The following is a 12814-nucleotide window of genomic DNA, read 5'->3' on the forward strand; positions in this document are numbered from 1 at the left end:
TTAAAAAAGCAAACTATTCACAGTGGAGATCCACAGTTTCCCCTAGAATATTCTTTTTCTGTTCTGCTTTGTATATGGAAAGGCACTTGAGGGTTCATTAAATTCCAGGAAAAAGTAAAATTTTTAAAAGAGCATCAATAAAACATTTAAAACACACAGAAGAAAACAAAAAATATTCAGAAGGGGACAAACAGGGAATTTTGTTACTATCTTGTTAAATTTAATATACACTTATAAAAAAACAAATTCTAACAGTTTACATTCCATATACAACTTTCTTTGTTCTTTGACTACCAAAATGTTTATTGATGCTTACATTCATAATTTTAAAAGAAAAATAATAAATGAGGCTGAAATAAATTATTGCTAAGGTCCATAATAATAACAATAACAACAATCACAATCACAATAGTAATATCTGGGAAATTCTAGAAAGGAGAAGTTCAGAATGTCCAAGTCTGAACTTGGGCAGAATTTTTCTAGGAGGTTTATGAATTAAGTTGTCTTTCCTCTTGTGATTACCTGGAGAGAAACACTCAAGGTCTGGAGCTTGTGGAGACAAGGGAAAAGGGAGATCAGAGAGCATTTACCATTCTAGACTGGGGCATCTAGTTATCTAGATAGGCATCCAGATGAGCAGGGGTTGGAGAGGCCTGACAGGCAGGTTCAGGGACCCAAACAAGTCCAGAAGTCTTGGGGTTCTAGGATCTTACTGGTGAAAGGTGAAGGCTCTGGGGGTGGGGGAGGAGGAAAAGGTCCCTTGAATTAGAAGAGGCTGGCATGCTGGCTGCAGATCACTAAAGCAAAAAGACCCTTCACAACTGTTTAAGGGTTAAAAAAATAACCCTATATATTTTCAAAATATTAATTACTTCCTGACTAATTTTCTTTCTTTTTCGGGGGGCAGGGCAATGAGGGTTAAATGACTTGCCCAGGGTCGCACAGCTGGTAAATGTCAAATGTCTGAGGCTGGATTTAAACTCAGGTCCTCCTGAATCCAGGGCTGGTGCTTTCTCCACTGCACCGTCTAGATGTTCCCTTGCCTGACTCATTTTACACTGAAGTTATACCCAGAGTCTCAGAGAAGGAAATCTTTCTTTTCGGCTTCCTGAAATCAGACACTTTCCTCCCAGAGTTTGAAATTTGAATGGAATTAAGATTAGTGGAATTAGAACCTACAAATTGGGAAGGGCATCCAAGGGTGCCTGGTCGAAGCTACTCTACTAGGAGGCGAGAGCTTCTCTTGAAAATCCCCTATAGGTGACCACTCTGCCACACCCTGAGGCAGCCTAGAGGCCAACCGACTGAGCAATTAGGAAACTTGGCTTCCTGCACCAGCCTCTACCAGTGTGTCCAACTCTCCCTTACTGGATCTGCCTTCTGGGGCTGAGCAAAACAATTTAATCTCTGGTTCCCTGAACACCCTTTTTCAAGTAATTGAAGTCTAATGTGAAGTACCACTTAGCCTTCTCTTCTCCAGGCTAACTTTCTTCAGTGCTTATTCCTAGGGCCCAGCCTGAAATAGGTACACAAGATCATGCAATTTGCAAAAATCTGGGGCCCAGGGAAGCTCAAGAAAGGATGTCATCTCTTTGACCCTTTGCTCCAGGTCATTTGGCCACTTAGCGACAGCACCTATACATGAACACAAGATTCCCTGACTTCCAATCTAGGACTGTTTCCTCTTAGAGTTGTGGGAAATTGAGTTGGTTGTGCAACAAAACCATAACCTGGATGGGATGAAAGACGTTTTGGCCCAGGACACAGCTTTTTTGGAGAGTTGGGTGGTGCAGAGGATGGAGTGCTGGGCCTGGAGTTTGGAAAACTCATCTTCCTCAGTTCAAATCTGGCCTCAGGCACTTACTAGCTGTGTTACCCTGGGCAAGTCTCTTAACCCTGTTTGCCTCAGTTTCCTTATTTGTAAAATGAGCTGGAGAAGGAAATGGCAAACCACTCCAAGATCTTTGCCAATAAAGCCCCCAAATGGGGTCACAGAGAGTCAGACACAACAAACACCAGTAACTGAGTTTTAGAGGATACCAACTTGTGTGCTCCTTCAGTGGGTAGAAATGGCTAATGGGTAACTGACATCCTAAGGGACACACTAACACCCTGGAGGTCTTCTGGCCCACTGTGTTCACAAGACTACCCTCAAGTCCACCATCTCTAATCATCCTGAGTCACTGAGTCCCTTTGCTGGTGTTCTTGGAGCCCCACACCAAAACCTGCTGCCAATCTTAAAATGGAGATTCCTCTGGCATGTAGCTGAGTCAGGCTCACAGTCACATGTATGAAGATGAGGTGGCGTGTGCCAAGGTGGGCTCTCAAGGCCTTCCAGCACTGTCAGGTGCCAGGACAGCTGATCCCAGCTCAGAATCACTTTGGAGAGGGAGGCGGTGTCCAAATGAATCTTCTGCCAGAACTCCAGACCAATTGCATCTTAAGAACTTGCTTTAAAAGCCACAGTGAGCTGAAAAGGCTGTTGTTTTCAGGGTTTTTTTTTTTTTTGTCTTGTTTGGTTGGTTTTTTCCCAAAGTCACCAATGAGATCAACTCTCATTTCAACAGTATTTTAAGGTTTACAATGTAGGGGGACTTGTTAGTCCCTTCAAGATCTAAATATAAGAGTTTATGATTCCCATTTGACAGATAACTGAAGACCAAAGGAAAGAAGGAAATAAATCCCTCCCTTTGCCCCAAGGCTGTAAGCAAGCAGCAGAGTAAGGAGTTATAGGTCCTCTGCTTTCCAAATTTCACAATTTGCTGAAGCATGAGGTGTTATGGGTCTGCAAAGCCCTTCCCTCACAGACCCTGGTAGAATGCAGGGAACATCAGCACTTCCCCTTTATAGATAAAGGAACGGTGACTTCTTAGGGTCACACAGCTGGTCAGTTTCAAAGCTGGGACTTGAATTTCAGGTGATCCAGACACATAGCTGAGGTTTGATGGGGGGTCAGGAAGGGGAGGGATATTCAGAGAGAGGGGCAATTCAGAGACTATCAAGCACCTACTTGGTGTGTGCACAAGAAAGACTGGCACCAGTAACGGGAATCCAGAATTTGCCTCAATCACTAGAATGTATGTTCTGTATGGGGTCAGGGAATAATCCTGCTGTATGGTGGTTTCCCCACTCCTGTGTCGCACTCTGCTCCAACACACCCTGCTCTCTCAAGTCTCCATGCTTTTTATCAGACCAGGCCTAGAATGGCCTCCTTGTCTTACCTCCTTTGTACCCACACTCCTTGATTTTGGTCCAGATCTGTGATTTCATGTTTGGAAACTCCCTCCACGATATATATCAGGAACTCAACTCTAACCTTATGGAGTAACCTGGGGCTGTGACTTGGCCCTGGTCATCCAGGCAGTGCCCATGGGAGGCAGAATTTGAACCCTGCTCTTACAGGCTCCGAGGCTGACTCTCTATCCCTGTATCACACTGCTTAGTATTGCATTCCAGACTCATTCAAGTGTTGCCGCCTCCAGGAAGGCTTCTCTGATATCTCTTTCCCTCCTAGATCTCACATAACACTTTGTCCCTCTGATGTATTTATGTAATATGATGCATCAAAATTACCTGTGTGGGTGTCATCTTCCCACACTGGGGTCTCTAAGAGGCCAAGCACAACCTCTCCAAATTCTGCATCTCTCCCAGCTCTGAGTGTACTGTAGCTCATAGCACACCAGCAGAACTTTGGCAGAGGGTTCAACTGAAGTGAAAAAATTTGCCCCAATTTACCCCTCAGTTCCTCTACTGATTCAAAGTCAATATGCCTAAAGATAGATTCCCAGGCAGGTGATGCATTTGCCTCAAGGTAATTTCTCATAAGGATTTGCCAGATTCCCAGCATTTCTTGTATAACAGGAAGGTACACTTAACATCAAACTGCTTTCTACATGTGCAGACACCTGAAGTCTATGCTGGACACTCTCTGAGCTGCCCCACCCCCTGGGTGACCCTCAGAAGTCACTGTGGCTCTGAACCTGGTTTTTTTTTTGGGGGGGGTTTCCTGAGGCAATTGGGGTTGACTTACTCAGGATCACACAGCTAATAAGTGTCTGAGGCTGCATTTGAACTCAGGTCCTCCTGACTTGAGGGCTAGTACTCTATCTACTGTGCCACCTAGCTGCCCCATAATTGCTGGGGGATTTTTTTCCTGTTCTTTCAACCTGCAAAGTGGAAACATCCCTATTACCTTTATCATAGCAAGGGTATGGAGGAAAGACCTTCAAGAACTACTGAGATAGGAGAGAACGGTGAGACCAAAAAAGCTTCCATCTCCTTGGGAGGGCAAAGACTTGTCTAGCTCTATGTATGTGCTTTTAAGGATCAGAAACAAGGAGACTCCAAGAATGAAGAGAACATCAGCTACTAAGGATGTTTTGTTTTAAAATCTTTTAATATCTCTCTCTTAAATAAAACACAAAGACTGCAGCTTTTATGAGACTGGGGATGAGAGCGGTTGGGGTAATGGAGGAGAAAGAGAGCTTGGGACGCACGATGCCCGGGGCACCTGTCGGGGCAGCCACAAGGAAAGGAGAGGTGGTGGTGCTGGAGGGTAGGCCTGGACACCAGAAGCGAGTAGTTCTGCTTGGGCCCTCAGCTCCCCTCTTCCTGTTAGAAAAGCAAGACACTGGGCTTAGCCCTGGCCCTGCTGGGCCCTGCCCTCTCCTAGTTTTGGCTGACCCCATGCCAGCATCGGCTCCCTGGAAGGAAGAGGGGATATGCATGGGTGGAAATGTACAGGCCTTGACACGGATCTAGTGTGGTGGATTACATAGAGTCTCATCCATAAAGTGCTTATTGGAGGGGAGCCTGTGGAGGAGAGAGACCTGGTCGCTACATTCAGGTGTCTGAGGGACGGAGGAGAAAGCTGGGCAGGGCAGGGCAAGGCAGGGTGAGGTGGCTGCCCACCCATCTCACTTCTTCCCCTGCTCCTCGAAGAGAGACTCACACAGCAGTTCTGGGCCCCCACTCAGGCTAGAGAGAGCGAAAAGACTTGTCTGGTTGGGAAAGTCAACTCCGTGGGTGTCTGAGGTGGGAAGGGGCCTCGGAAGCCTACAAGCGGGACTCTCTCAGCATGGTGTAGAACAAAGGGGCACTGACTGCTAGCTCTACTACTCACTCCCTGCATAACTTTTATAGGAGGCATTGCCCTTCTCTGAGCCTCAGTTTCCCCCTCTGTAAGGTCAACTGGACTAGACTTGTCTCCACAGTCTATTCCAGCCCCGAATTCTCTGAATCCTATGAAAAAGGAAACAGAGGCCCAGAAAGAGGAAAGAACTTTCCTCAGTCATACAGTGAGATCATGAAAGAGCCTGAGATTCAAACCCATGACCCCAAGTCAGTGAGGGGGTTTTTCCGTTAGCTTGTTCACTTCAAGAATAAAGCCCCATAGGAGGCATAAATAGTGAAATCAAGGAAAGAAGGCATAGATAGAGTAACAGAAAGAGCTTGGGGCTGGGAATTGAGAGGCGCAGGTGCCAGTGGTTCTGCCTGTGACTTGCTGTGAAACTGGTCAAGTCTGCTGGGCCTTAGTTTCCATTTCTGTAAAATGGGAATGACAGCCCCGACTGACCTTTCCTTTCTCCTCAGTTCACCCAAATCTGGCCCTGCCCAGGTAGGGAGTTAGACAGAAGCCTCCCTGCCCTCCTCCATCCCTTCCCTGAGAATTCCCAGCCCCAGTGGACAAGTGCAAACGTGTAGAAAATAAATTAGTGACAGGGACCCTGGCATTCCTTCCTCAAGGAAAGGGCCAGGGGGAGGGCAGGGGCCAGCCTGTTACTGATCCTTGGTGCTGCTGAGACCAAATTCCGCCCGGAGTTTCTGGCTGCTGGCTTCGTTGTAGTTAATCCAGTGCTGGAGGTCCTCAGGGAGCTCAGGAGACTCCACCTGTGGGAGAGGAGAAGCAGATAGGTGAGGGTCAAAATGGGTCCTGGCAGTGGTCCCCAGGCCTGGCTTCTTCTTCTTCTTCTTCTTTTTTTATTATTTTTTTTAATTTTATTTTTTTTGCAGGGCAATGAGGGTTAAGTGACTTGCCCAGGGTCACATAGCTAGTAAGTGTCAAGTATCTGAGACCAGATTTGAACCCAGGTCCTTCTGAATTCAGGGCTGGGGCTTTATCCACTGCACCACCTAGCTGCCCCTCCCCAGGCCTGGTTGTTGATCCATGGAGGCCCCTGGACTTCTAGCTCTTCCTCGAGGAAGCCCTGGCTGACTACCTTGGTCTATGGGCCATCTGGGGGTGGGCTCAGGGCTTTGTCCCCTACTTATGAGTGACAATGATTGCCCAGGCCCAGAAGAAGTTAATCTGTGACAGGAAACCTGCTTCTGAATCCCAGAATGACTTGCCACCTATCACTGGGTACATAAGACCTATATTACCCTAAAATTGGGCTAGTGACTTCTTCTTTTGGGGTCTCCTCTATAAAATGAAGGGGGTGGGGATTGGCCTAGATTAGGGATTAATGGATAGATTTCAGGGGATCCATGAACTTAACCTCCCCCTTTTTATAACGATTTCCAAATCCAACACACTTTTTATCATCCTTGATTCTTGTGGAAGATAGAAATAGCATAAAAATTTTAAATCCGGCCCCAGACACTTGACACTTACTAGCTGTATGATCTTGGGTAAATCACTTAACCCTCATTGACCCACCCAAAAAAAAAAAAAAAAGAAAGAAAAAGAAAAAGACAACAGCATAGACTTAGAAAACTCAGATTCCTGAGGATGGGGGAAGACAAGCATTTATTAAATACCTACTATGTGCCTGGGTATTGTGCTAAAGGCTTTACAATTATTATATCATTTGATCCTCATGATAGCCCTGGGAGGCAGGTGCTACGTCCAATCCCATTTTACAGTAGAGAAAATTGAGGAAGACTGAGGTTAAAAGACTTGCCTGGGGGTCCCACAGCTAGGAAGTTTCTGAGGCCAGATCCTTCCTGACTTTAGACCGAGGACTCTCTCTCCCTATTGCACCATAGAGATGATAGAGGTCCAGGTGGAGCTTGCATCGTATTTTGAATCAGAAAACCTGAATTCCAATCCCATTTGTGACTCTAGGTAAGACTTAACAGCTCTGAGCCCCACTGTTTATTCATCTATAAAATAAGGGAGTTAGAGTAGATGAACTCTGTGACTACACAAGAATCCAGATTCTCAACCGGTTTTGTGACATGCACCCCTTTGGCCATCTGGTGAAACCTGTGTTCCCCTTCTCAGAATAATTTTGTTTTTATGTATCAAATAAAACACGTAGGATTACAATCGAACAATAAACATTTACCAAGCACCTACTAGGTACCAGGCAGAAAGGAAACTGATTCTACTGAAATACAGTTATCAAGATAACCCCTCAAAAGCCCTAAAACTCCAGGTTCACAAGCTTCAGGTTAAAACCCCCTGCTCTGCCAGGCTTGCTGACCTCTCTCTGGCGGCCGCTGGACAAATCTTCACCCGGCTCCTGAGGGGCCTGGGTCACAGCACTCCCCAACTCTGCTCAGGACTGATGACAGATGTCTGCCACCAGCCTCTCTCTGTACCCTGCACAAAAGGCCAGCCTCTGCGCCTGAATGATACTGCATTCATGGAGCCCCTTCCCCACCCAAAATCTCAACACCCCTATAAATACCGCTCCTGATACTCCACAGCATGTGGTTGAAGGCCGTCAAGATAGTGCTCCAGGTTCCAAACTCAGGTTGGTGGAAGTGCACTCCTGACCCCAGCTAAACTCTTCTGCATGGGCCCGAGGCTTCCTTTTCCTCCAAACCTGAAGCTTGGTCTGTGGACTGACCTTCCTTGGTCCCCTGTTCAGGACCAGTTCAAGTATCCCTGGGGAGTCTTCTCCCCTGTCTGGAGGCTGGATCTGAACTTGAGTCCAAGCCTGGTGCTCCATCCACTGTGCCTCCTATGAGATTTCTCCCTATTCCTAGCCCCCACCCTTTTCTAAGGTCACTAAGGAGACTCATTTAGGTGCTTGGGGATTGGGGCAGGGGGAGTATGATAAAATACAATCCATCCACCCGTGGTATTTGAAGGAGGCAGTTTCTTCCTCACAACTGCCCAAGGCAGGTCATTCAAGCATTACTATCCCTCATTTTACAGAGGAAGAAACTGAGGCTTCGAGATGAAAATGGCTTGCACTGGAAGTTCATGAACTTGAATGGAAAAACAAAAGCATCTTTCTTTTTACTAACATCTAACTGAAATTTAGCATGTCCTTAAATTATTCAGAAAACGTTATTATTCTGAGATGCGGTCCCTAGGTTCCACCAGGCTTCCCAATGGGTCCACAACAAAAGGTTAAGGACTCTTGTCTTGGATGAAGGCACCGATGCAGATGACACAAGGTCTAGAGGTATGACCAAGCATGTGTTGGATAACCCGGCTGAGGTCTTAAAAGATCCCCATAAGCTAGGATTCCTTTGATTAGGGTGGCCTTCAACAGGGACAAATGAAAAGTGCCACACTTGGGTCCAAAAAATCAACTGAAGGACAGGATGGGAGAGGCATCCGCATTTATATGAAAAAGAACTGGGGTTAATAGAAATCAGAAATGTGACACTGGAGCCAAAAAGGTTAACTGGCTCTCTTGGGCTGCACTGGGAAATACAGAGAAGACACAAGAAAGGAGGCAGCCATCCCACTGTCCTCGGCCCCAGTGAGACCGCAGGTGGAGCACTGAGCACAATTCTGGGTGCCTCATTTTAAGATGAAGGAGCTTCTGAGGTGTCCAGGAGGTGACCAGGAGGCTGAGATAACTAGAAACAGTGTCACAGGAAGAGAAGTTGTACTGAAGATATTTAGTGTGGGAAGGAAAAAATTTAGGGAGAATGAGTTATCTTCAAATAGCTGGAGGGGCATCACTGAGCCGTGTGACCACAACCAGAACCAGGACTGGCGGGGATAAGTGGGAGAGGCGGATTTTACCATAAGGAAGCACTTCCTAACAATGAGAATGGTCTGCAAGAGCAAGGAGCCAACTCCGATGGTGGGACTGGAGTCCAGAAAGCTTTAAGTTCAAATCCAGCCTCAGAGGATGACTAGCCATGTGACTCTAGGCGAGTCACTTCATCTCTGCCTGCCTCAGTTTCTTCATCTCTAAAATGGGGATAAAAATGGCACATACCTTCCAAGGCACTTGTGAGGATCAAATGGGAGATCTGTTCAATATTTTGCAAAGCTTAAAGCATGAGATAATAGAGTGATATTGTTATTATCTCATTTGACTTAGGACAGTACAGAGGGAATTTATGCCCAGTTCTGGGTTGAACTAGATAATCTCTAAAGTCCTTTCTAATTCTGGGATTCTGGAAATTCCTTGACCTTGGGCTCAGTTCTCCTCCCCATTCTCAGACCCAGCAGGTTAAACTCAGCACTGCTCAGAATTACATATCCGGCTCAAATGTCCTGAAATACTATAATTTGCTTAAACATCATGGAAGAATCCAGTCTTAAATCAAGAGACCTGTGATCTACTACTTACTATCTGGATCTCATTAACCATCTATTTCCCTTCAGGAGGGCTGAGTTTTCTCCTCCATAAATTGGCCCTGATCACTAATAAATACATCTACCTCACGTGGGGTACCAGGAGAAGCAACTGAAAAAAGATGAAGCAACACAGGCTTTTCTGATGAATTCTAATGAGGAGGTTATGTGAAAGGATCCCTAGAGATTCTTCCAGCTCTTACATTCTACGATTACATAATCCAACTCCCTCCCCTGACAGTCTGCCCTAGCAGTTTATCTGTCCTAAGTCACACTGCTGGGCCCTGGACCCTCAGGGAGTCAAGACACCGGGCTTCCTGCTTGCCTCTGCCTTGAACATTCTTTGTGACCTTGGTCAAGTCTGCTGTGGACTGCTGGTTTTATCTCCTAGAGTAACTCCCAGGCCTCACATTCACATGTCCCTAAAACTTGTGACTTTTTGTGTTCTAAGGCTCTTTCTAGCTCTGATTTTCTATATCCTATAATAACAGTTGATAATTATGTAGCCTTTTAAGGTTTAAGAAACACTTTACATGTCATCTCATCACCTAACAACCATGTAAAGTAAAGCAATTAGGTGTATGTGAATATATATAAATATATAAAGTAAATATATGTAAAATATTACACATAGTATATTACATATATTATCATTATATATAATTCAACACAGAGATGGGGCACAGAAGGGTTTGGTAACTTGCCAACTGTCACAGAAGACAATAAATGTCACAAGTGAGATATAATTAATAACTACCATTTGAACCCCAGTCTGATTTGACACCAAGTCCATAGTAATTGCCATCCTACCAAAAGATTTCCCCATCCCTTCAGTAGTTAAGGCTCCCTCCCTCCTCAAATTACTTTCTAGTCTCTTCTGTGGGTATATTCCGAAATTCCCCCACTTGAGTAAGTTTTTTGAGGGCCAAATCCTTGGCAGGTTTTACTTCCCACTGACCTGCACAAGGTCTTGAACATAGCAGGTTATTACGAGCCTTCTGTATTCTAAGGCCACTCTGGAATTCTATGTTCCAGAGTCTAGACTTTATTCCATTACACTTAACTGGCATGGGCGTGACTGCATTTAAGATTATGCAGGACAAGTCAAGAAGCTACTAGAATTGATAGAAAACTCTATAGCCGAGGACAGCTAGGTGGCGCAGTGGATAGAGGAACTGAGTTCAAATTTGGCCTCAGACACTTAACACTTACTAGCTGTGTGACCCTGGGCAAGTCACTTAACCCTCAATTGCCTCACCAAAAATTAAAAAAAAAAGGAAACTCTATAGCTAAATGTCTCTCCCGGGTCTGGCGTTCTACATTCCAAGGGCCTTTCCAGATCGGACATTCTACATACCAAAAGCCCTCTCAGCTACTAGAATGTCAGTTCTACGTTCCAAGGTCCATCCTGGCTCTGACATTCTGTGTTCTAAGGTCCCAGCACTGACACCCTATGTATTATGATCTAAAGGAGCTCCCAGCCCTAACATGCTAGGGTCATATGGGGCACATAAATTAAGATGAAGAGGACAATGAGATAGTAGTGGTGATGGGGAGCACGGAAGGGATAATTAGGTAGGGGCAGAGGAGGCAGAGGATTGAGCAGAGAGCAGCAGACACTCAGAAATGAGGGCCCAACAGACCTCTGCTAAAGGGACTGCCCTGGGCTATTAGGGGATGGCAGGGGGTACCGGGGGAATGTGAATCAGGAGGCTGGAGGGGGAGGGATGCCTGACTGGACAGGGTCGAGGCTGCTGGGAGTATGACACAGGACCCGCATGGAGAGCTGAGGGTGGGGATCCCGGCGCATGCAGGGAGGGGCAGTTAGAAGGGGTGTTGGCACAGGCGGGGGCGCCGTCCGGGGGGGCTCTAGAGGGCGGGGGAAGGTCTGCTTGGGGGATGCCATCTTGGGGAGGGGAGCGTCGGCGCCTTCGGGAGCGCCAGGGAGGGTCCGACCCAGGGGGAGCAGGGGTTCGCTCACCCTCCTCTTGCACAGGTACTGCACCACCTGGTCGGGCGTGGTGCCCAGCACGTGCTGGCGGAAGAGAAGCAGCGCGCACACGAAGCCGTCGCGGCCGCTGATGAAGCGGGACTCCAGGTAGAAGGCGCGGCCGTCCCAGCCGAGCAGGCGGGTGCGCACCTCGAAGGGCTCCAGCAGGCGCAGCGAGCGGCGGTAGCGCGCGCAGGACGCGGCCAGCACCGCGTGCGCCCCGAGCGCGCGCAGGGCCCCTAGCACCCCGCAGCGTGCCAAGTGCGCGGCGCGCGCCACGTCCGCCTCGCGGAGGTAGCGCGCGTTATTCATATGCCGCAGCAGGTCCAGGTCGGAGGGGAGCACGCGGCCCGCGTAGCTCTGCTCCGCCAGCAGGTCGCGCACGGGCGGCTGCAGCAAGCGGGCGCGCAGCACAGCTAACGGCACGCGCACCAGGTACCAGCCGTCCAGCAGCGAGAAGTAGGCGGCCACCAGCCCCAGCGCCACCAGCAGCCACAGCATCCCGGCGGCGGCGGGCGGGGACGGATCGGAGGGCTGCCGGGCAGCGAGAGAACGAGCCAAAGAACGAGCGCGCGCCGGCGGCGAGGGGGCCCCCCCGCGGCCTGGGGACCGGGAGAGAGACCGGAGAGAGAGAGAGACACTGAGCGAATGCGGCGCATGGGAGAAACCACCCGCGGAAGCCGGGCGAGGGGGGGAAGCGCGAGGCTGGGCGGCCCGCGCAACGTGGCTCCGCCCTTCCTCTCGCCCTCCACCCCCCCGCCCCTCCCAGTCTTGGTTCGTTCCGCCTCCGGGTCCAGTGGTGCCGGCTTTCGTTTTCCGTCGGAGCTCTGGGGTCAGTAGCCCCGAGTCCCATCTCCGCCAGATTCCCACCGGCAGTGTGAGAGACACGGTGCCACCTGCCGGCAGAGTCCCGGAACTTCAGGCCCTCCCAGGCCGATGATTCTCCGGGATGTTCCAAGCCTCTCTTGGGTGTGCAAGTCGGGAGCTGCTGCTGCTGCAGGCTGAGGCCCTGACCTGCTGGTCCAGCGTGCCCAGCGCGCGAACCTCCCCCCCCCCCCGAGAATGCAGCTGTCCAGAAGCTAGGCCCCACCCCAGAATGGATAATACATTTCAGGGTGGGGCACAGCACTCCCTAAGGAGGGTTAATAAGGTGATGCATAGATTCCGAGTCAGAAAATGCATAGATTTCATTGGCAGCTAAGTGATGCAATGGATAGACCGGCCTCAGATGCTCATGAGCTGAGTGACCCTGGGGCAATTGTAACCTGTTATATTCTCGAAAGAAGGGATCAATAGGAGAGAAGGATAAAATTGTAGCGCCTCACTGGATT

At 48.4% G+C, this 12814-nt stretch overlaps 1 protein-coding gene across 1 annotated transcript; it reads right to left on the reverse strand.

Annotated features, from left to right (window-relative positions):
• Nucleotides 1–208: 208 nt before the first annotated feature.
• On the reverse strand, nucleotides 209–12497 carry THEM6 (thioesterase superfamily member 6). The gene is given in 4 exon segments (XM_043975291.1): nucleotides 209–5889; nucleotides 11475–12071; nucleotides 12074–12232; nucleotides 12235–12497. Coding segments are annotated over 4 exon segments (969 nt in total). The 5' UTR covers nucleotides 12337–12497; the 3' UTR covers nucleotides 209–5778.
• Nucleotides 12498–12814: the final 317 nt, after the last annotated feature.

The sequence above is a fragment of the Dromiciops gliroides genome, chromosome 1, assembly GCF_019393635.1.
Source record: "Dromiciops gliroides isolate mDroGli1 chromosome 1, mDroGli1.pri, whole genome shotgun sequence".
NCBI lineage: Eukaryota > Metazoa > Chordata > Mammalia > Microbiotheria > Microbiotheriidae > Dromiciops > Dromiciops gliroides.